This window comes from Nerophis ophidion, linkage group LG10 (assembly GCF_033978795.1).
Source record: "Nerophis ophidion isolate RoL-2023_Sa linkage group LG10, RoL_Noph_v1.0, whole genome shotgun sequence".
In the NCBI taxonomy this organism is placed as follows: Eukaryota; Metazoa; Chordata; class Actinopteri; order Syngnathiformes; family Syngnathidae; genus Nerophis; species Nerophis ophidion.
Window position 1 is genome coordinate 12,545,338 of NC_084620.1, and position 25,750 is coordinate 12,571,087.

Here is a 25,750-nt window from a genome sequence, read left to right on the forward strand (position 1 = left end):
GAGCCGGAGGGCAAAGCTCTCAATTTACCGTTCGATCCACGTTCCTATTCTCACTTATGGTCATTAGCTTTGGGTTATGACCGAAAGGACAAGATCATGGGTACAAACGGCCAAAATGAGTTTCCTCCGCCGGGTGGTGGGGCTCTCCTTTACAGATAAGGTGAGAAGCTCTGTCATCTGGGAGGAGCTCAAAGTAAAGCCGCTGCTCCTCCACATCGAGAGGAGCCAGATGAGGTAGTTTGGGCATCTGGTCTAGGAACGCCTCGGGATCCGCCGGAAGGGGCTGGACGAAGTGGCTGGGTAGAGGAAAGTCTGGGCTACCCTGCTTAGGCTGCTGCCCCCACGACCCGACCTCGGATAAGCGGAAGAAGATGAAAGATGGGTGGATGGATGAAATTTCAAGTATATTGATTTGTGCCGGTAAGATAGGTATCGATCCAAGTTTGTTTTAAAAGGCAATCGATGGATTTAGAAAAACTAAATCATTGAATTTAAAAACAGTAGACTTTTTATTCAGTTTAGCATTTTTTAAAATAAATGGTAAATGGGTTGTACTTGTATAGCGCTTTTTTACCTTCAAGGTACTCAAAGCGTTTTGACACTACTTACATATTCACCCATTCACACACGCTGATGGAGGGAGCTGCCATGCAAGGCGCTAACCAGCACCCATCAGGAGCAAGGGTGAAGTGTCTTGCTCAAGGACACAACAGACATGACGAGGTTTGTACTAGTTTGGGATTGAACCAGGGACCCTCGGGTTGCGCACGGCCACTCTACCACTGCGCCACGCCGTCCGTAAAGTTTATTTGCCTGTCTGTAAAATCATTAAAGCAAAAATGGCGGCTAGCTACAGTGGTCAAGAAGGTCATAACAAAAGCAAACGCTACAAGACAATATCATTATTTAAAACATAAAAACTTTTAGCTGCTGCACAATTGCAAAAGCCACAACAAAGTAAAATGACACAACACAATAATATGTAGCCACAAAGTATGTGAATAACTAAACGGAAGTGACAGCGGAGCAAGTTACGACACATTAACTTTTGGAACACAGCAACTGGGACCCAAAGAGAAGTTATTTAATCAGAAACAAATAAATACAAGAGATGGATCAAGGAGGATATGGAAATTAGGAAGCAAGTAGTCAATACCATCGATGGGGATGAGGGAGCATACATGCTTCCACACACCTGGGACTCTGGCTGTCAGATACTGTTTGGTTGGTGATTTTTATTTAGCAGGTAAATCTACTCTTAAAATATTGGTTACTGTAGTTTTTTTTAAACGGTCTTAAATATAGAACATGTGAGCAGAAAAGGTTTCCTCTTATTCAAATAAGATGTGAATGCACTGGCCATTAATTGTTGTTTACCTTCTTGTTTGTATCCATTATTCATGCACACATAATTCCCTTTCAAGAAATAACAGGAATATAGGAAAAATCACCTGCAGTGTCCAGTATCCAGTATTTATTTCACAGTCGCACGTGTTGATTTTTTGCTAAAAAGTTACTGAATGGATTTCAACTCACTGAAATGTTTCGGATCATATCATTTTTTTAAAATTGACATCGTCCCTGAATTGTATCGGCAACCACAAATATCAAATCATTGTTAAAACTAATTGTTACACCCCTATTATAAACTTATGTTTTTATATACATTTTGGCCTTTCATTTAGATGCAAACAAAGATACTTTGGTCTTTAAAAATAGAGCTTTTGAAAAACACACCAGGTTGAAGACTTTCAAAATCTCTCTCTTTGACGTTTGACCAAGTGAGCTCTGGGTTGCCTTTTTTAGGGTTCTGATTGGCCAACATGCGCATGACAGCTGGTGCATATGTTTGTCTGTGGACAAAAAAAATATTTTAACACTAGAGTAGGAAAAATTAACTTGATGTGAAAATATCTATGTTCGCTTAGACATGGCCTAAAAATTCTCTCCAATCGAGGACAATATCAGTGATTGGTGTCGGCAGAGCTTTAAAATACACACTAAATGTCTCTTTTTTTATTCTTTAGGTATAAGGTCACTGGTGTCGTGTATGTGTCCAGATGGAACATGACTAGCAGCACTTTGCCAATTTTTTGATTGCTACATTATGGTCTCCAAAGAGGAAGGAAACAGATGTACTCTTTAAATAAGTCTTTCCTGCAAGGCTTTCCATTCCCAATGGGTAGTGTTTTTACTCTAAAAGTTTATTTCTAAACTGCATACTTTATGTATTGTGATTGTATGTCAATCAAAGCGCAGAGATGAGAAAAGCCTTAGACATTCTGTTTGAACTTGTTTTCCTCTTTGCTTTGAAAACAAGTTTTTGTGTGTTTGTCTGATCTCTGAGAAAGCAAAATGCATTGTGATGTGAGGAGCTTCTTCCTCAGAATCATATTAAAATTTAACATGCAGGTATAAATCTTCTAATGCGTCTTTCTCCCTAAAGGATGATTGATCTATTACTGATTGGTAAGGCAACATAAAACCATTATATGCAGCAAAAGGAGCATTGTGAAGGGTTTTACAGTAGGTCATGCACACATCCATATGTTCTCCTGGAGTTTTGTACTTTACCGTACTCGGACTCATGCAAAACATTTACAAGAGCAGACCCTTTTCAAAACATTGCAACATTGCAGGGAGAGTTCAATTTATGATGTGCGGTAACTTCCACCCAGACTCCCTTCCCCCGGGTCATTACGGTGCACAGGAAAATATATTTTAACTGAAGAAAGAAGGGGTAAAACTAAGTCAGCCATGACTTTTACTTTGGCTATTGCAAGCAAATTAATATTCAATGAACACTAGGGCAGTAACGGTACGTGTATTTGTATTGAACCGTTTCGGTACGGGGGTGTACCGAACGTCTTAACAAGCTGCTTTGCTTCTTCTGCCTCTGTGTCAGCACCCACACAACCATCTGATTGGTTACATAGTGCGTATTCAGAGCGGTAACAGCCAATCAGCAGTGTGTATTCTGAGCGCATGGAGTCAATGCTTCCGCATCGAGCAAGTGAGCATAAGGCAGCGTACTCTCCCCAAATTATAACAAACACTACTAGTAACATCACTATGAGCCCGTTGACGTTCTAGAAACTTAAACTGCAGCTTAGCTCGGTCGCAGTCCTGGCTTGAGGTGAAGGCTAATTAGCTTTTAGCATAACATTAGCTCATTTTGCTGTGTGTTTGTGTGTGTGTGTGTGGTCGTGCGTGTGTGTGTGTGTTAGGGGAAGCAAAGCCCTGTCCGTCTGTTATTTCACTTGAACTCCATGGTGTTTAGGGATGAATAGTCTCTCCTATTGCTGTTGTACTATTTTTTCAGCAATAGTTACATTAATCATTAGTAATGTAGCAGCCTAGTTTTGAATGGCAGGGTCCCTGCTATCACATGTTGACAAAAATATAACATTCACATAATGACCTCTAAACCGAGGTACGTTCCGAACCAACATTTTTGTGTACTTTTACACCCCTAATAAACACGGGAGTGCTTGATTTTCATTTGATCCTATGTTAACCAAGTACAGTATTTGCGTCCCCAACATAAGCTGCTGATTTGTATAATCGGCTCCTTTGATGTTCTGCATACTTTTTCTAAAATCACTATATTCTCCAATCCCACGCTGTCAAAATAAGACTGACAGCTACGGCTTTGCATAAAGAGATGCCGGTTTGCCACTGTGTTTTTGTTTGTTTGTCAGTATACAAAAGTTGTCAGAATACTTAGATTTGTTTGTGGGGAACACACGCGCACGCACGAACGCACGCTCACACGCACACACGCTGACTCACACAGCTAAAGGAATGTGGATACGGATGATGATCACATCCACGCGCATCGCCTCCTTCTTTGTTGCCGTCAACAAAACAAGGTGAACAGCTGGTCTCACTAAATCATCTGGGATGTTGTGCTGTGGTAAAAGTCACTCAAAACAGTGGCGGTCACCGACGTCCACAGAGCACAATAAAAGCAAAAAAAGCTAAAAACTACATATCATTTTTGCCAGGGAGGGAGACGAATGCGCACTCAGCGTGAGGGGGCGTGATGAGGAGAGGTTATTTGCATCTAACAACTCCGCCTCTCAAAACAAACCATTTTAAAAAGGTTAAAAAAATTGCTTGAAAATAGGTCTGTAAATCTTTGCAAATTTTTTTAACAAAGAGTCACAATTACATGTTGTGTAGACCAAAATTATGTATTTTAAATGTAAAAAAAAAATCATATGACATGACCCCTTTGGCCAAATTTATATCATTTACCAATCGACTAATCGGATTATGACGCACATACCCATTCTTAATCATTCATTAGGATTTACATTCTACTGCAACCAGCAGGAACACCGTTGCTTCATTTTGCATCTGTTGCTTCAAGGTGGATGAAAATTCTTAAATGACTATTAAGCAGCTCATCAATTATTCTGCCCATTCCAGCTTGAGAATTTTACAGCAAGTTTTTCACTACAAAGAAAGCAGTATGGATGACAACGACAACACTAAGATATGATCACAAAAGTTTCACTTTGACTGTGTGGCTCTGGGCTGAAAAGCAACTTGGCAAGCTCACACATCTAAATGCTGACTTTGCTTAAACAACGCCATGCAGAAAGGCAGAGGAATAGAGAATCCAGCTGTAGACAAAGAAAGAGAAAGCGAGAGAGAGAGAGAGAGAGAGATGTGCTATGCAGCTCCTTAGTGTCACCAGAGCTGCGCTAACAATGTGATTATCAGCTCTCTCAACAAGCAAATATGTCACTTGGCTGCGTCTACACACTGCACTTTGTTTTCCCTCGAGAAAAAGAAGACGCTTCTTCTGATCACAATAAGTATCTTTTAGCGTTTTCTCGTCGCTTAAATGTCAACCAAACATGCTAATGAAAGGGAGCAAAAATAACCACATTAAGGTGAACTAAAAATACTATTCAAAATAGTAATTTGAATCAACATAGTTCTTAAGATTGTGATGTAAGCTTATCATTTGTCTTCATTGTTTTATTTTGAGATGAAGGCATCATGATCAACCATGTCTAGAAAAAAGTGCTTCTTGTTGATTTATGAATTTCATTAAGAGCGGTGGGGGCTAAACTTGTTATGACCAAAAAAAACATTTTCTTCAAGCCAATTTCACAATGTGCGCACTAGTCTGCATGAAAACGGAACAGCGTAATTCTATTAGGAAGCGATCCTTACATGAGAGAGCATGAATTATAGATTATTGCATTTCCTAGTTTGCCTTTTTGTTGTCTCAACTATACAGAACGTAGCAGGAAACATCACATGATCGCTGATAAACCGTGGTGGCTAAAATAAAAACACTTGTTTGGCCGTTATGAAGTGTTGACTGAATGGAAAAAGCATGCACACAGCGGGCCAAAGAGAACAGTTCCCAGATAATCATTTGACTTTTATGGGGATTACAGGAAACAAGCTACTGCCAAAAATAAAAACTATTCAGCTGTTTTTCTTCATCATTTTCTCATGACCACTTCACTGACTGAATGGAGGCCATCAATCAAGTAAAGTGCCAGTTGACTGCTTTAATGAGCATATTACTTTAAGCAGGTATGGAAAAACATATCTGTTTGCCAAAAAGCATGTGTCCACAAATAAATAATGCAAGCATCCTCTGCCGTGAAACGTGGCCGCCATGTGCACACTTTTTGATGTCAACCAGGGTGAAATATTATCGGTAGCGCATACAGGAAGGTGACTGGGCACATGGAGGAGAGATACAAGCTTGTTGCAGCTGCTCTGACACTTATTTGCTGCACTGAAGAGAATAGTCATAGATAACAACCTTCCCAAAAATGGGACAATGCATGACCACTTTTCCTAACACGGCATAACATTGCAGATCAAGTGCATTTCTTTCTAGAGATGCAAGTCTTACTAAAGTGAACATCATCATATACAGAGGAAGTCGCTTATCTTGACACCCCTCAAACTGGCTGACTGATGTTGAGATAAACAGATGTTAACAACTAAAACGGAAACTGATTCTTCTCTTTTCATAATTAGCGTTGGGAGTGTTGTGTAATGCTGTGTGCTAGTTACAGCCAGGCCATGAGAGAAGAGTTCCACTCCATACTTCAATTTTGCCAATGTGGCTGTGCCGTAAGACACAAAGTGCTGTTTTGTAGATGTTAATAAAAGTCTGATTTACGCCATTTGTGTCATTTGTCATTTTACCTCATGATCATCGTCATTCCGCCACCAAGAGAGCTGTAGTGTAATGACTTTTTACTTATATTTAATATATTTATCCATCAACTTCTAAATTAAGCTTGAGATATTTTTAGGTATGTGCGAACAAACAGTAAAGGTGACCGATTCCTTCAGAAATAATAATTTATACTGTAACTTCGCTGCTACGAAAATAGAAATAACTTTTAAACTTTTGTTCGTTTTTTTTTGTCCTGTCCAGCTACTCAGGTAAATCATATTGCTGATGTAGAGGCCCATATTTGCATTGATTGATTGAAACTTTTATTAGTAGACTGCACAGTACAGTACATATTCCGTACGATTGACCACAAAATGGTAACACCCGAATCAGTTTTTGAAGTCAGTGTTTACGTTAATCAATTCATGGTACAACTATATACTATCAGCATAATACAGTCATCACACAAGTTAATCATCAGAGTATATACATTATTTACAATCCAGGGGATGGGATGTGGAGGGGGTTAGGACGGGGGGTTAGGTTGGGTTGCTATCAGCATACTTCAGTCATCAACAATTATATCATCTGAGAAATGGACATTGTAACAATGTTGGTCTCACTTCGTAGGATATGTACAGCGAGCGGGGAACATAGTGAGCTTAGAAAGCAAAAAGAACAAGTATATACATTTGATTATTTACAATGTGAGGAGGTGGGATGTGGGTTTAGGCTAGGGTTGTAGCTGCCTCAGGTGTTCTTTTAGTTTGAAGGAGGATAGAGATGCACTTTCTTTCACACCTGTTGGGAGTGCATTCCATATTGATGTGGCATAGAAGGAGAATGAGTTAAGGCCTTTGTTAGATCGGAATCTGGGTTTGATGTGGTTTGTGGAGCTCCTCCTGGTGTTCTGGTTATGACGGTCATTTAGGTTCAGGAAGTAGTTTGACATGTACTTCGGTATCAGGGAGGTGTAGCAAATTTCATAGACAAGGCTCAGTGCAAGTTGTACAGAGGTACTTTACAAAAGATAAGTGTGGGATACTTCTCATGTTACATTAATTATATCTGACTTTATTAAATGGATTTATATTCTTCTTCCTCCAAACACGACCAGTTGAGTTTATACCAAAATGGATACATGGATGATACAGCAGTGGATTGGGAGAATGCCATGTGGTCAGATGAAACCAAAATAGAACTTTTTGGTATAAACTCAACTCGTCGAGTTTGGAGGAAGAAAAATACCGAGTTGCATCCCAAGAACACCATACCTACAGTGAAGCATGGTGGTGGAAACATCATGCTTTGGGGTTGTTTTTCTGCTAAGGGAACAGGACGATTGATCCATGTTAAGGAAAGAATGAATGGGGCCATGTATCGTGAGATTTTGAGCCAAAACCTCCTTCCATCAAAGAGAGGTTTGAATGGTTGACCAAATACTTATTTTTCACCATAATATACAAATAAATTCTTTAAAATTCCTACAATGTGAATTCCTGGATGTGAATTATATACAAATCATTCATGGCTTACATTTCTTTGACTTTGTCTAAATTATTACCTATGGGAATTTTTTTCTTACTTTTTTTTTTTACAGTTGATTCAGTGGACACTTGCACCTTTTGTGGATTTTCTCCTCACTGATATATGTTTTTGGGAGACAATAAGAGTCGTTATATCTAGCTCCGTTGTTGTTGGCGTTTACTTATCACTGACTAACCAAATACAAACTTATTATTTTCAGTCTATCCTAAATCAATTCTAAATCCAAAAATTTTATTTTGATTTTGTTTTTAAAATACAGCTGTTAGATAATTTTTTTTACAAGGGGATGTGTTCAGGTGTTTTGTCATATTGACCTATTTCAGCTTCGGTATCATTAATTGACCTCCTTGTTGTTGAAAACATGTCCCGATCCTTCCAACTGCACCATTAGTCCTCCATGGAGACTCTGTGTACAAAACCCCCTACAAGGATCAATTGATCTAAGTGAATACATGCAAGAGGGATCTGCTTTCCACTTATGTGTTAATCCAACCCTTAAACATGATCTATTAAGGTTTTTACGTTCATTTTAAAAATCCATCCATCCATCCATTTCCTACCGCTTATTCCCCTTCAACATATTTTTAGTGCATGTAAATGTAGGGACTGTGGTGGTCTGAGGACAACACAATATTGTATACCCGGCTGGCATACCACGGTGCAATTGTCTTCAATGCAGAGACAATAAACAATGAATGGGTGATGGTCCACAGGTTTCTGGAACAGATTTTCTTAACGGGCCTTTTCTTTGACTAAAATAGTATTGTTAAATGCTTTCAGAGCCCAGACCTACTTGCAGCTAATGCCTTGTTCGGGTCTCAAAGAAACACAATACTGACCGGGGATGCTAAATCTTGATAGTATATTATCTTATCAGTCAGATAGCTCTCCCCAATCATCAACACTTCAAGCAGCACTAATGAGTTCGCTGACCTGAGTTGAGATGTTGGCCTCCCTCTTGATTCGACCTTGAGAAAGCCATTGCACCGTCACTGTGCGCCCTCTTTGCAAGCCTGAAAAAAAAATAAAAGACAACGAGGACAATGACCAGGATGGCAATTTAATAAATTCCAAGCCATGTTACCATTTTTTTTATCTTCCCTCCGATTTTCTATGTTTCTGCTGCAGTTTTTCCAAGACAGTAAGGATGGGCAATATAGCCTAAAATCTACAGTATATCGCAATACATATAGCAGCCTTCTGCGATAATGATGTATTATTTGGTGCGTAAATGATAATATAACTATTTCCAGATGGGTTACAAGGGCTTCTAATTTGGCTGCTGTGGTATGCAGCAACATTTTGCATTATTTCCAGTTGTATTATCTTCTTGAAAACTATTATTATTCAACTTGCAAACTTATTGTTATTACCAGGTTTTGTAACATGGTTTTATCTGCATTTCTGTTAAAAGATCATGAGCACTTATTATTCTCTTGTTTGATATTTTACATTAGTTTTGGATAATATTGTACTAAGAATTTTGGGTATCAATCCAATACCAAGTAGTTACAGTAGCAGTATGGTTCATATCAATACTCATACTTCAAATTTTCAAGATCATTGAATGATAGTATATTTGATCACAGGATGGCGGTGAAACAATATCAACTAAATATTGTTTTTTTTCTATTATTGACTTTGATTTAAAAATAAAAATGTTTTTTGTCAAAGCTCTCCTGTATCCAAGGAGTTATTTGTGAACATTAACAAAAATGACCAAATATTTTTTGATAATTAAAAAATATTGATCTTAACAAGTTTGTATCAACCATATAGTGATATTATGTGTGACATGGTGTCATTACTGTCAATATTTGTACTGATCCTCCCACCTTTGTTTATGTTCAAGAGTGCCAGCATGCAGATATCTTATCCTCCTACATTGTGTAGTGTAGCATGTTTCGCTATTACTTGATCTCCAGGGATCATATTTGTAAGATACACAGTTTACTTGCCGGCATGGAAGCGAAAATTGCTGACTTAGAAGTGGTTTTGCGCGCTGTGAACTTTGCAAAACACAGCTCGTATGTGTCTTCAACATGTATTATCACGATATATAATGATAGTATTAAAAGCTCTATCATCGGCCAAATTTGTATCATTTATATCGTATATGGCACCACCCTACAAGAGAGGATGACTAGTTTAGCCCTGAAGAATCATGAGTTACCTTCAAATTTGTAAAAAGAAAAACAGTATTTGTGCAGGGCACTAAATTGAATAAAATGAATCATCCACAAGAGTCTGGCTGGTCTGGAGGTTTTAGTTTAGCAGAAGACACTGCATTCATTTCACCTGGAACATTGAACAACACAAATTAAATGAACGCCGTCAGTTTATCACACATCTGTTTTCTCTTTTACACACATTTTAAAAATAGTGTGGATGCAGCAAGCACACAAATTTCTGGAAAGCATAAAAACAGCCTGAGGACCATAAAAGGCAGCATGAATGTTTGTGTGGTGATTCATCAAGCTTTGTCATTTAACATGGCTTAATAACACCTTCACAAACATTGGCACCTGTACACTTGCTGAAAGCACTGTTTTTTTCATGGCAAGAAAGATACAATGCCTTTCTCCCCCTCAAGCAAAAGTCACAATCATTTGCAAAAAACAGAAAAGAGGCCATAAAATGTCAGTGAGCACTTTGGCCTGAAATGACTAGAGACAGTCAATGGGAAACATTTCAGTGGCATTTGAGGCAAGAAAAACAAGACAAGAAAGAAAGAAAGTAGGAGAGGCTGCTGGTATTAGACTGGTCCATCACTTAGTGACGCTCATTTGCATAACATTAAATCGCAACAAGTAGATGCTGGTGCAACATAGAAAGTAAACTAGTAAAGACAGAGGACACAGGGATTTAAGTCAGTGTCTCATTTTCTGGAAAATAACAAGAATGGTCAAAGATCCAAAACAATACATTCATAAGAGAGGACCTGCTGCTTTGACAAGTGTTGTTATTTGGAGCTATACGGGTATAAATGTATAAACACGTCCTGTGGAGAGCTGCAGGGTCTGAATGACAACAAAAATTTAAATTCATGTTATTTTCCTTTGAAGAGAAGCTGATGGAGGAGACTGTCCTATATCCATAAAGTTGCCAGTCAAACATTGAGTGTACCCTGTGCTCTAGCTTGCTATTCTTCAATAATCAATAAGCACAAATTGAATGTCTAGTTTGGTTAATGTAAACAGGAACTTGACTATTTATCCAAGCTAGACTACAGAAACACATGTAAATAAATGTAAGCATGGAATAACTTGAGTGTCACTGAGGGGTATTACTGTCTTTGGCGCACAGAAGCAACAAGACACTATTATTAGTCACCTCAAGACCCTCTCCCTGAAAACATAATAATCAGATAATAAATCTAAGGGTAATCATGGACTCAGACTTGAATGTTAACAGCCACACTAGGTCAATAACAGCAACAGCTATTTCCCACCTGAAAAATATTGCCAAAATCAGAAGAATAATGTATAAATGAGAATTAAAAAGAATAATCCAGGTGTTTGTTTCCAGCAGGTGAGACTACCTTAATGACCTTCTCATTGGGCTCTCTAAAAGAACTTCAAAGAAGCTGCAGTACATCCAAAATACTGCTTCTCGAGTCCTGACTAGAACCAGGAAATACAACCTGTTATGCCCCACAATGTTATTTTGTAAGACACCTCGTGGTGGAAATCAGTTTTGCAATGTGTGTTCTATTTTGACCCTCCTGTGTTGTCGTAGTCAGTTTAGTGTGGGTGTGTTCAGAGAGCAGTTTAGAGCAGATGTCAAACAAACAGCAGTGCACTGCATGCTTTAAGCTTTCTTTTTTACTTTGAATGCCTAAACCTGTAGGTTTATATGAATACAATATTGTGACACATTATTTGTGCATTTTATGTTTAAGACTGCTTTAGTAAGATATTTGTGCCCATTGTTGAAAGCTAATTACTGTCCGTATTTGTTAGTTTGGATGTTAAATAGGCTACATAGCAGACTTCAATATTGGTTTATATAGCTATATACACATGGATGTTGCATATGCTAAATGTAAAATGTTTGTTTATGTGTTAATGTGTTTATGTTCACAGTTTTACAAATTATACGATTGATCCTTCACGAAAAAAGGCCTAAACTACACTACAAACGCTTGGGACTCTTTTTTCATCAAGGATTATGTCATGTTAGGTATCTGCTAAACTAACCAGCAAAACGCAAGAGCAGAGTTACTCCAGTGCTTAGGTCACTGCACTAGCTTCCTGTTGCTCAAACTTTAAAACCGCACATGTCTTGTCATGGTTTTATGCCAAAGTTTTCATCTCTGAGATGTAAGAGACATATGAACCATCTCTAAAAACCTCAGTTGTATGCTCCTACAATCTAGAACACTACACGTAACAATGTGAGACAGGCTTCAATGTTGGCAATGTTCAAATCCAGACTGATTCTTTTTTTTCATTGTAGACAGTAAATATGACAACTGAAAATAATTTATCTACACAATTAGATTTGATTTAGTAATATAATAGTTTAATGATGGTTTGATTTAGTTCTTAATTTGAATTATAATTACTTTTTTGATTCTTTTATTTTTGATTTAGCCCTGTGATTTTCTGTACAGCACTTTTAATTGTGTTGTGTACGAACTGTCGTCTATAAATAAACTTGCCTTGCCTTACTACTGCAGGGGGAAATTTATTTAGAAAATTGATATCTCATTACCAAATGACAAAAACCTTTCAAATTGTATTTAACGAGCAGCATCAGGATCAAACCCTGCCATTTTATTCAAAGAGTCAGGCTGCACTGTTGTTGGAAAGATGGCAGACACTTACTCCTTGTCAACCCCAGTGAGCGTAGCCCACCAGTGTGTTGGTTACGCTGCACTTGTGACAGCCTACACCACAAGCGAGCCTCGGCGGTGGCTCATTTCTTTCATGCACAAGGATTTGGACTGCTTTGTAAACACTGGACACATGTAACCAGCAGGTTTTCATGAGTCAAGGTGTGTCACAGTACATGTATCCATATTTTGATTGTTTCCTATGGTAAAGAGACAAAGTATATATTAAGTAAGGGATAGGAAGCGAACTGCCTCGACAAGTTGTCGACTCTGTAAACACAGTGCAGCCCAGCCTTTGGCTAGCTGGCGGTGTGGCTATCAATAATGCCAAGGAGAAGCCAGAGTTTGAAAACAGTCTTGTCGTCAAAATTTTCTGTTTGGGAAGGCTTGGTCGACCTGGTAAAATTCATAAACAAAAACACAAGTAGAACTGCAACAACTAATCACTTGCTTTGACTGGAAAAAAGCTTTGCTTTATATTCTGTTGCTTGGATTAATTGTATGGAGAAAATCTGAACTGCATAGAGTGCCTGGAAATTGAAATACACAGACATAGTTTTTGCATTGCCGCTGCAATACTGCGCATATTGGAGCGGTGGTGTGTGGGTGCCATGATCTGTGTGGGGGCAGACAACAGAAGTATTTTTTATTGTACACATGTTAAAAGTGCAATTTCAATGTCGATGAAAAAAGAAAGAATGTTATGGCAAGCAGAAAAATCTTTGTTTGTTTAAACTATTTTCCCAAAAATACCCATAGTGTTCCATCCAATTACTCGATTAATTTAACCTACTAATCAAAAGATTAACCGATCACTGAAATAATCGATAGCTGCAGCCCTAAAGACAAGTGGATAAGATGATGCCGTGTGCTGCCTTAGAGATTTCAAACAGAAAAATACGCTGGAATGATTAACAATGCATTTTAGCCAATAGAGAACTCCACACTTCCAAAAATAAAATAATAATTTGCTTTGTTCACACTGTTTTGTGTTGCACTTGTCTACATTGTTGCACTTTCCTGAAAAGAAACATTGTATACTATACAGTAATATTTATTTAGATGTATTTATTTAGAAATTACAGTTTGCAGTTCTTTTATATAACCTAAAAAATAACATTCCAGCCGTTTAACAGAAAAAACTAAGTTCTCTATTGACTAGCATTTTGTTGCCTTACTGTACCCAAATGAATCGAACCGGGATCTTAAAGGGGACGTATGATGTTTTTTATTTACATTTTGTACACTTCCTTGTGGTCTAGATGTATTGTATATGCTTTTTTTTGCAGACACCCTGTTACACAGTAATAATTTCTACAATTTTTCATGTGTATGAGAAAACACAAAAATTCACTGAGTCTTCGTGTAGCATGTGAGCAAAATCAGATGTGCACACTGTGGCCATACCAGCATCACACTTGTTCCAAACCTGACTTAATAAGATAAATGTTTTATTATAGTAATTAAATGACAGCAGTCAATTTAATGAGATTATTTTCAAGACTAAAATACTTGTTTTTAATATAATGTGATTTGGCCCACTTACAATAAAAATAAAAACAACACATTGTTTTTTGTGAGCTATGAACTAATATTGTAAGTCTAGGTAGTGGTCCTGCTTTAGAAATAATTTGTACCCCTTTCAAAGTGTCGCACAATGAGATGTAAGCATGGGATCAAGAGTACATTCCTGTAACTTTCTTTCTGTAAAATATTTATATTTATTAGCATTTCTCTCATCTTAAAACAGCATTTCATGATTAATATCCATAAATTAACATTCTTAATAAATGACAGTAGAATAAGCACACATCTGATTCTGGAGTCATAGTGTAACGACCTGGCATTTACACTTTGTGTGGTGCTGGAGTAGTCAGATTTTTTGTATGGCCATAAGCGCATCAGTGGCTAAGTGCCATGGGTGTGTGTGTAGGCGCAAGTGAGAGCGAGCGACTGCTGTTTGTATGACAGATGACAGAGAGTTGGTTTTGGTCTTGATTGCATGCCAGGAGATGACCAGTTTTTCTTTAAGAAGTTTTTTTACTTATGTTTTTGGCGTGTTTCCGTCTGAATATAAACAGTTTTGCTTAATAAAGTCATCGATGGAATTCCTTGACAGACGTTCCAATAACTGAACAGTGTTGATGAACATTGTTTTATCTGTTGTTGCCGCTTGTTGTCACCTGTCAGTCACAGTTGCATTGCAGAATCCTACAAAAACAAATAGTTATGTGTTTATTTTGTTTAGAGTGCAGATTGGACTATATTTGGTGCGTGGCATAGATTTGGTGTGCGCAGAAGATGCATGAGCAGTGCTCAATTGCACGGGCACGCACCTTAGAGAGAATGTTGCTCCACAGTCACATTTATTGGATGGTTTGTTTCCCCTTTGGTCCGGATGACACGATGTCGAATATTTCGAAAAACAATTTGAAATGTGTACTTGTCAGACCACAGAACACTTTTCCACTTTGCATCAGTCCATCTTAGATGATCTCGGGCCCAGAGAAGCTGGCGGCGTTTCTGGATGTTGTTGATAAATGGCTTTCGCTTTGCATAGTAGAGCTTTAACTTTGACTTACAGGTGTAGCGACGAACTGTATTTAGCGACAGTGGTTTTCTGAAGTGTTCCTGAGCCCATGTGGTGATATCCTTTAGAGATTGATGTTGGTTTTTGATTCAGGAATGTCTGACGGATCGAAGGTCAACGGTCTTTCAATGTTGATTTCCGGCAATGCCGCTTACGTGGAGTGATTTCTCCAGATTCTCTGAACCTTTTGATGATATTATGGAACATAGATATTGAAATCCCTAAATTTCTTGCAATTGCACTTTGAGAAACGTTGTTCTTAAACTGTTTGACTATTCGCTCACGCAGTTGTGGACAAAGGGGTGTACCTCGCCCCATCCTTTCTTGTGAAAGACTGAGCATTTTTTGGGAAGCTGTTTTTATACACAATCATGGCACCCACCTGTTCCCAATTAGCCTGCACACCTGTGGGATGTTCCAAATAAGTGGTTGATGAGCATCCCTCAACTTTATCAGTATTTATTGCCACCTTTCCAAACTTCTTTGTCGCGTGTTGCTAGCATCAAATTCTAAAGTTAATGATTATTTGCCAAAAAATGTTTATCAGTTTTAATATCAATTATGTTGTCTTTGTAACATATTCAACTGAATATGGGTTGAAAATTATTTACAAATCATTGTATTCCGTTTATATTTACATCTAACACAATTTCCCAACTCATATGGAAACGGGGTTTGTATATATATTTTGAATACGAAAGTCACCCCTATTTTATTTCCAGACAGGACCAAAAATAAATTTCAAAAGTTTATAGATTCACCTGGATACCGCATTAGGTACACCTATACCATCTATGATCGATAAATAGAAGTAGTTACTGTATGTCACACTGCTTTTTGTTCGTCGGTGTTATGCCCATGCCAAGATTAGGTGAAAATAATACTTTTCTTGTGTTTCCTCAAACTCAGCTGAACTCATACAGAGCTATTGCCTCCTCTGGCCGTGGGCTTTACTTAACATCCAAATAAGCACGTCCACCTTAGTGTGACATCACAACGTAGCCAGATTGCAAAAGACTTGTGTCCGAGGCATCAGAAGCTGTGTTCTAACTCACGCTCAAATTCATGAACCGTAAAATGCATTGTTTAACATGAGTATCCAACATTGTAACGTTTATGAGTCAGAAAAGACAAAAATGATCATTGGTCCCCTTTAAAAGCGAGGTGCTGACCAAACCCAACTGTGTTATGTTTCAATCCTATGTAACCATGTTACCATGAATTGATTAACGTGGACCCAGACTTAAACAAGTTGAAAAACTTATTTACCAAATTATTTACCATTTAGTGGTCAATTGTATGGAATATGTACTGAACTGAGCAATCTACTAATAAAAGTTTCAATCAATCAATCAATCAATAACAAAGGCAAGTATCACATTAAGCACTGGCAGGGTTTTTTCTTAAGAATCTACAAAGAATCCCTCTAAAAATGTTTGTGTTTATACCATGATTGCTGAATCTCAGATTTAAGGAAAGGGAAGATGTCAACCCAGTTTTAGTTGTTTGCGGCAATTCTACAAGTAGTGCCATTCAGATTCAAAACACTGACAAAGGCAGAAGGCCTTGACAAAACATACAGGCTGCAGAGCCAGACGTGCCATCAGGGAGTCATTAAAAACACTTTAACAAGCTTTAAACAGATTAAGCAGAAGAGTGAATAAGCTTTTGAGATTGTGTGTAGTGAAAACAAGATGGTTATTATTCTCTCTACCAGGAATTTTTTAATCTTAAAATCAAATTTCGCCACGTCAGTAAGTGATAAAATACATTGGAAAAAGACACTCACTCACTCGAAATTAAGATACAATGTAACAGAACAGCAGCAGTTGGTTGTGATAAAAACATTGCGCAACTTTGCTCAATGGTTTAAACACAAGAGGCACATACATGTATGCATTTTCTTTCCTTGGAAAAAGTCACAATTTAATGACATTTAAGGCAATGTCTCAGATTTTACTGAAGCTTTGTTTGTTTATTAACCTTAGGCACATTCTAAAAAATACAGTTAAAGCAGCAAAAAAAAAACTATGAAAAAGAAAAAAGTAGCAATTGTCCAAGTATAAATTGAAAATATTAGCAGAATGAAGTTGTAATATTATAAAATGTAAAGTACGCGACTCCGAGTGGGACAAACGGTAGGAAATGGATAGATGGATAAAATATTCAAGCGACATTGGGTACCTCGAAAACCTTTATGAAGAAGACATACCGAAGACTCAGATTTCCCTCGGGGCCCCCCTCTGGAGCCAGGCCCGGAGGAGGGGCACGATGGGGAGCACCTGGTGGCCGGGCCTGTTCCCATGGGGCCTGGCTGGGCACCGCCCGAAGAGGCAACGTGGGTCCCCCCTCCAATGGGCTCACCACCCATAGCAGAAGCCATAGAGGTCGGGTGCGATGTGAGCTGCGCGGAAACCGAAGGCAGGGCACTAGGCAGTCCGATCCTCGGCTACATAAGCTAGCTCTTGGGACGTGGAACGTCACCTCACTCGAGAGGAAGGAGCCTGAGCTAGTGCGCGAAGTGGAGAAGTTCCGGCAAGATATAGTCGAACTCACTTCGAAGCACAGCAAGGGCTCTGGAACCAGTTCTCTCGAGAGGGGCTGGACTCTCTTCCACTCTGGTGTTGCCGGCAGTAAGAGGCGACGGGCTGGGGTGGCAATTCTTGTTTCCCCCCGGCTCAAAGCCTACACGTTGGAGTTCAACCTAGTGGACGAGATGGTAGACTCCCTCCGCCTTCGGGTGGGGGGACGGGTCCTAACTGTTGTTTGTGCTTACGCACCAAACAGCAGTTCAGAGTACCCACGCTTTTTGGGTACACTCGAGGGAGTACTGGAACGTGCTCCCCCGGGTAATTCCCTTGTCCTACTGGGAGACTTCAACGCTCATGTTGGCAACGACAGTGAAATCTGGAGAGACGTGATTGGGAAGAATGGCCGCCCAGATCTGAACCCGAGTGGTGTTTTGTTATTGGACTTTGGTGCTCGTCTCAGATTGTCAATAACAAACACCATGTTCAAACACAAGGGTGTCCATATGTGCACCTGGCACCAGGACACCCTAGACCGCAGTTTCATGATCAACTTTGTAGTTGTGTCATCGGATTTGCGGCCTCATGTTTTGGACACTCGGGTGAAGACAGGGGTGGAGCTTTCTACCGATCCACCACCTGGTGATGAGTTGGCTGCGATGGTGAGGGAGGATGCCGGACAGACCTGGCAGGCCCAAACGCATTGTGAGGGTCTGCTGGGAACGTCTGGCTGGCTGAGTCTCCTGTCAGAGAGCGTTTCAATTCCCACCTCCGGAAGAACTTCTAACATGTCACGAGGGGGGTGCGGGACATTGAATCCGAGTGGACCATGTTCTGCACCTTTATTGTCGAAGCGGCTGATTGGAGCTGTGGCCGCAAGGTAATTGGTACCGGTCGTGGTGGTAATCCCAGAACCCGTTGGTGGACACCGGCGGTGAGGGATGCCGTCAAACTGATAAAAGAGTCCTATCGGGTTCTTTTGGCTCATAGGACTACGGAGGCAGCGGACAGGTACCGACAAGCCAAGAGATATGCGGCTTCAGCGGTCGCGGAGGCAAAAACTCGGACATGGGAGGAGTTCGGGGAAGACATGGAAAACGACTTCCATACGTTTACGAAGCGATTCTGGACCACCATCCGCCGCCTCGGGAGGGGGAAGCAGTGCACTGTCAACACCGTGTATGGTGAGGATGGTGTTCTGCTGACTTCGACCGCGGATGTTGTGGATCGGAGGAGGGAATACTTGGAAGACCTCCTCAATCTCACATACACGTCTTTCTGTGAGGAAGCGGTGCCTGGGGAATCTGTGGTGGGCTCTCCTATTTCTGGGGCTGAAGTTGCTGAGGTAGTTAAAAAGCTCCTCGGTGGCAAGGTCCCGGGGATGGATGAGATACGCCCGGAGTTCCTTAAGGCTCTGGATGCTGTGGGGCTGTCTTGGTTGACAAGACTCTGCAGAATCGCATGGAAATCGGGGGCGGTGCCTCTGGATTGGCAGACCGGGGTGGTGGTTCCTCTCTTTAAGAAGGGTACCGGAGGGTATGTTCCAACTATCGTGGGATCACACTCCTCAGCCTTCCCGGTAAGGTCTATTCAGGTGTACTAGAGAGGAGGCTACGCCGGATAGACAAACCTCTGATTCGGGAGGAACAGTGTGGTTTTCGTCTTGGTCGTGGAACTGTGGACCAGTGCTCTACTCTCGGCAGGGTCCTTGAGGGCGCATGGGAGTTTGCCCAACCAGTCCACATGTGCTTTGTGGACTTGGAGAAGGCATTCGATCGTGTTCCTCGGGAAGTCCTGTGGGGAGTGCTCAGAGAGTATGGGTATCGGACTGTCTGATTGTGGCGGTCCGCTCCCTGTACGATCAGTAAGTCGTACACGTTTCCAGTGAGGGTTGCACTCCGCCAAGGCTGCCGTTTGTCACCCATTCTGTTCATAACTTTTATGGACAACATTTCTAGGCGCAGTCAAGGCGTTGAGGAGATCCGAAATTAGGTCTCTGCTTTTTGCAGATAATGTGGTTCCGATGGCTTCATCTGGCCAGGATTTTCAGCTCTCACTGGATCGGTTCGCAGCCGAGTGTGAAGCGACTGGGATGAGAATCAGCACCTTCATGTCCGAGTCCATGGTAGTTGCCCGGAAAAGGGTGGAATTCCATCTCCGGGTTGGGGAAGAGACCCTACCCCAAGTTGAGGAGTGCTAGTACCTTTGAGTCTTGTTCACGAGTGGATCGTGAGATCAACAGGCGGATCGGTGCAGCGTCTTCAGTAATGCGGACGCTGTATCAATCCGTTGTGGTAAAGAAGGAGCTGAGCTTGAAGGCAGAGCTCTCAATTTACCGGTCGATCTACATTCCCATCCTCACCTATGGTCATAAGCTTTGGGTCATGACCGAAAGGACGAGATCACGGGTACAAGCGGCCAAGATGAGTTTCCTCCACCAGGTGGCGGGGCTCTCCCTTAGAGATAGGGTGAGAAGCTCTGCCATCCGGGAGGAACTCAAAGTAAAGCCGCTGCTCCTCCACATCGAGAGGAGCCAGATGAGGTGGTTCGGGCATCTGGTCAGGATGCCACCGGAACGCCTCCCTAGGGAGGTGTTTCGGGCACGTCCAACCGGTAGGACACCACGGGGAAGACCCAGGACACGTTGAAAGGACTATGTCTCCTGGCTGGCCTGGGAACGCCTCGGTATTCCCAGGGAAGAGCTGGACGAAGTGGCTGGGGAGAGGTGAGTCTAAGTTTCCCTGCTTAGGCTGCTGCCCCCGCGACCTGACCTCAGATAAGCGGAAGAAGATGGATCGATGGCATTGGGTACTTGTAACCCACAACTCATCTTACAAAACCGAAAACCAGTGAAGTTGGCACTTTGTGTAAATAGTAAATAAAACAACAGAATACAATTATTTGCAAATCCTTTTCAACCTTTTGAATACACTGCAAAGACAAGATATTTAATGTTTGAACTGAGAAATGTTTTGTTGTTGTTGCAAATAATCATTAACTTAGAACTTAATGCCAGCAACACATTGCAAAAAAGTTGGCACAGGGGCATTTTTACCAATATGTTACATGGCCCTTCCTTTTAACAACACTCAATTAACGTTTGGGAACTGAGGAGACCAATTTTTGAAGCTTTTCAGGTGGAATTCTTTCCCATTCTTGCTTGATGTACAGCTTAAGTTGTTCAATAGTCCGGGTATTTTAGGCTTCACATTGCGCCCCCCTTTTTTAATGGGAGACATGTCTGGACTACAAATAGGCCAGTCTAGTACCCGCACTCTTTTACTAAGAAGCCACGCTGTTCTAACACGTTGCTTGGCATTGTCTTGCTGAAATAAGCAGAGGCGTCCATGAAAACATCGCTTGGATGGCAACATATGTTGCTCCAAAACCTCTATGTACCTTACAGCATTAATGGTTCCTTCACAGATGTGTAAGTTACCCATGACTTGGGCACTAATACATCCTCATACCATCACAGACATTGCGCCTATAACAATCCGGATGGTTATTTTCCTCTTTGGTCCGGAGGACACGACGTCCACAGTTTCCAAAACAATTTGGTATGTAGACTCGTCAGACCACAGAACACTTTTCCACTTTGCATCAGTCCATCGGGCCCAGCGAAGCCGGCGGCGGTTCTGGGTGTTGTTGATAAAGGTCTTTCGCTTTGCATACTAGAGCTTTAACTTGCACTTACACATGGAGCAACGAACTGTTGTTACTGACCGTGGTTTTCTGAAGTGTTCCCGAGCCCATGTGGTGATATCCTTTACATACTGATGTCGGTTTTAGATGCAGTACCGCCTGAGGGGACGGCTGTCACAGGCACTGCTGTGTACGTGCAGGGATTTCTCTAGATTCTCTGAAACTTTTAATGATATTACGGACCGTAGATGGTAAAATCCCAAAATTTCTTGCAATAGCTTGTTGAGAAATGTTGTTCTTAAAATGTTTGACAATTTGCTCACGCATGTGTCCACAAAGTGGTGACCCTCGCCCCATCCTTGTTTGTAAATGACTGAGCATTTCATGGAAGCTGCTTTTATACCTAATCATGGCACCAGCCTGTTCCCAATTAGCCCATTCACCTGTGGATTGTAGGATTAATTCCCCATTTTTCTCAGTCTTTTTTGCCTCTTGTGACAGCTTTTTGGCATCAAATTTCAAATGAGCTAATGTTTAAAAAAAAAAAAAATACTACCAGTTCAAACGTTAAGTATCTTGTCTTTGCAGTGTATTCAATTGAATATAAGTTGAAAAGGGTTTGCAAATCACTGTATTCTGTTTTTATTTCCAATTTACAGAATGTGACAACTTCACTGGTTTTGGGTTTTGTATTATTAGCCCCCATTCCAAAAATTTTACAAAATATTAGGGATTAGGATCACATAAATAAATAAATAAAACTCATTGAGATTTTTTAAATATTGTCCGATAAGAATCTATAGTATTTTGCAAGTAACAAATAACAAATACCTTTTTTTTTTTTTTTTTCAGCTAGTCTTAAACTACTTTGGATTAATGTTTGCTTGTTTAATAAATAAGAAAAATATTAATAGTAGCCCCCGGTAACTTAGATGCTCATGTGCAGCAAAGATGAGTGCACGGACTGTAAATTTGACTTAGTGGCCATTGGTCACGTCTCACTTATTGTTTTGCAGTAGCGCAAATAAAAAAAGATTACAAGGCTCTGAAATAAAACATAAATCACGCTTTGAATGTAAGCAATTTATTAAAATGGGATGATTTGTTTTTATTATTGATTCACAAATCAAAAAGGCAATTTCAGTTGAGGAAAATACAAAATGATGTCGACTGAACACATTTGTCAGCGGCAGGCAGGCTCACTTTAAACTGTTAGGAAAAAATGATGAGAAACAATAATGAGAGAAAAATGCTTGTTGTGAAAGCTTTAAGCTAAGTGAATGACTGGAGACGCTCCTTTAAAGAAGCATGAAACAAGATTACAAAGAGTCTGGACCGTTGCTCTCTAGCGTGTCCTGATGGCACATTCCCTGCAGACCTTTTATACTCATACAGCCTCATTTCTTTGCCATTTCCTCACTGGCCCCCAAGGGACTCTCAGGTGACACCAGAAGCCATAAGTCTTCACACACAGAGAAAAATAGAGAGGGAGGAGGTTGAACAGACAGCCCAAAGATAGGAGGGGGAGGAAAAGGGATGGGCAGCAGAGATGTGAGGAATAGTCGACGTTATCTTCCTGACGAATGGTTGGTGGATTTTCTTTTGGGAAGAGGCTTGAGAGGACACATTTAACCCTTACCAGCTCTATCTTTGTCTCACATAAAACCCACTATGCTCCATTTTTATTTTATTTTTTTAGATCACACCATACTTGATGACCAGCGTATAAAACTGTAACTAGGAAGTGGGATAGCGTAGTCTTCAATGCAACTAGGTTGGGGTTTGGCCAATAGCTTTTTTTGCTGCCGTAAAACACCTTAGATAATTTCTATACCAGGGGTGCCCATTACGTCGATCGCGAGCTACCAGTCAATCGCGCATGGTGTGTCAGTTGACCGGCATTTTTTTACCACGTGTCCCCTTTTGGGGTGACAGGGGGTGCTGAAGCCTATCTCAGCTGAATTCGGGCGGAAGGTGGAAGGCTCACTCAACACAAAGTTTGTTGTCCACGTGATAATTTATGTGTTGTACAGAAAGGTGCAGTTTTATTCTGCTTAACTGATGAACCCTTTTACAGTTGCTTGTTAAAAAAATGTATTAAGAGCCACTGGAAGGGTAGTGGTTCACATAGCTGACATTCAAAAGATCAAACCACACAGACTAAATGAAATGTCCTATTCACCACATTTTTACACAAGCTGTTTCTGCAATGTCCTATAAAAGTTATTTATGATGAGGCAAACAAATATTTGATACCCTGCTGATTGTTTTTTAGTATTACATAGCATGCCATGACTAAACGTAACAAAGCATCCCCAAAGCAAAAATTTTTCCACTTCCATGTCTGACAGTAAGGAGGGTGTTTTTGGACTCCTATTCATATTAGGCTGGGACCTTACCTTTCTCATATTCATCCCTATACCACCAGGTAAACTCTTGCAAAAAGCTCCAGAGCAAAGAAGATTGAACTTTACCTTGTATTTCTCTTATTTATTAATTATTGCACTTTCTGACCAAGCTTCTTGTTGATAGTCTTTAAGTTATTTCCAGTTTTTGTGCGGGTCTACAATCTTCTCATTTCAGGTCTATTAACAGTTATTTTGTCTTGGACTCCTTTGGTCTTGGCAGCTCCTCTCTGAGCTGCCACCTTATCAAGGATAAGAGGAAGAAGATGGATGGATGGATGGTCTTGGTGGTGGAGAGGTTATAGGCATGTTTCTATTACAGGTCTTTTAGGCAAGTGAGTTCAGATTAGAAGTACTTTCTGAAATAGACAAAACTGAAACTAGCAAGTATGTGTTTAATGGACACAAGAATGATTAGAAGGTGATCACATACTTCCATCTAGGGCTGGGCGATTTGGCCTTTTTTTAATATCTCAATATTTGTAGGCTACATCGCGATATACGATATATATCTCGATATTTTGCCTTAGCCTTGAATTAACAGTTGATACAAATAATCACAGCAGTATGATGATTCTATGTGTCTACAATAAAACATTCTTGTTCATACTGCATTAATATATGCTAATATCTTAAACTTTCATGCAAAGGGGGACATCACAACTAAGTCAATTTACCAAAACTGTATTTTTTAAACAGTCATTAAGCAGTGGCACAAACATTCATGCCATTTCCAAAACAGAGAGTGCAAGATTGTCAGAGACATTTAAGAACAAGCTATTAGTGCACTTTTGTGCAAGATGACACTAAGACGACATATCAAAACACTGTTCATATCTTCGTAAGTGGGTAAATTTGCACAACAAGCAGGGGATCAAGTACCTACTATGCCAACTGTATGTGTACTGTGTGCGACACACTATTTTAGTATGTAGGTCCCGAAACCAAACTACTAGTGTTTTTTTGTTTAGGGGATTGCAAAGGTCCTTTGTTGTGAGCAAAAGGAGAAAACTCCATCCTGGCCCAGTGACTGATAGCATTAAAGTGAAAAAAGTAGAGGAAGCACACTCCAATGCTGACACCTCATCTACACAATGTGGACCCTCACAACCTTTTAACGCAACACATGCAAACAAGAAAACCCACTGCAACTAAAGTTTGCAGCCTATAAGAGACTATCTGTCTAGGTCTTTCTGCAGGGGCCTTACACACAGTAAACCATGCACGTCTACTTAGATTTGTAGAAGCATATTCAACCTTTTCCTGCATGTGGAAATGAGGCAATGTTAAAGGGTGAGGCAGCAGGGCATTGTTGGCGAACGTGCAGTCGGTAAGCGTGAGCTTGTTTAGAGACACTGCTCACTCCGGATGGCTTCTTCTACTTCTTCTTGGCTCTGGAGAACACGCCTTGCATTACAAAAGCGTGGCGCAAGGAGACCCGGCAGGAAGGCCTGCAAGCAGGGCTGCATTTGATGTTCTACTAAATGGGCCGCGGTGCACATCTTGTAAATAATACTGCTGAGCTAAAACTTTGTGTGAATCCCCAAAGAGCACCGTGGCGTTGCATTAGCGGTCTTTTTGGTAACCTTTTCATGAATCGACTTTAGACTTACATAGAAGGATTAAGGCTGAATCCTCACTTTTGGTTTGGTACTCTGGTCTGAACAAAAAATAAAAACAATACTGTGTGCACAATTTGGTCTCCTTTGCTTAGCGTTCACACATTTTTGCCTTGGACAAAAGGCCGCGCACTAAAGATCAGGTGAATAAAGTGAGGTCTTTTGTAACTTTACATTTGATGTATTAAAATATTCCAAACCAAATTTCCACCTGCCAGGTTTATTATTGTGCCTAATGGATGATTGAGGTTAAAAAATTACATTAATATTTAGCACGTTAGGTTTTTTTGTTAATCAGATTCTTAATTGCTAATTTAAGGCTGCAATTTGACTAGACACATAGCGGCAAAGCAACAGCAGGTCGTCGTGACGCCTCCCACGCCAGAGACTGTTGAGTATGGCCCAGAGCCAAACT

General features: G+C 40.4%; 1 protein-coding gene across 2 annotated transcripts in view; it reads right to left on the reverse strand.

Moving 5' to 3' along the window:
• Positions 1-25,750, reverse strand: part of adam19a (ADAM metallopeptidase domain 19a) — a 128,185-nt gene that overhangs the window by 89,569 nt on the left and 12,866 nt on the right. The window contains exon 2 of one of the 2 annotated variants that reach the window (XM_061912414.1): positions 8,645-8,724. The exons of the other annotated variant lie outside the window; for it this stretch is intronic. Coding sequence (XP_061768398.1) covers positions 8,645-8,724 — 80 coding nt within the window. The remainder of the gene's footprint in view (positions 1-8,644; positions 8,725-25,750) is intronic. 2 annotated transcript variants of the gene reach the window in all.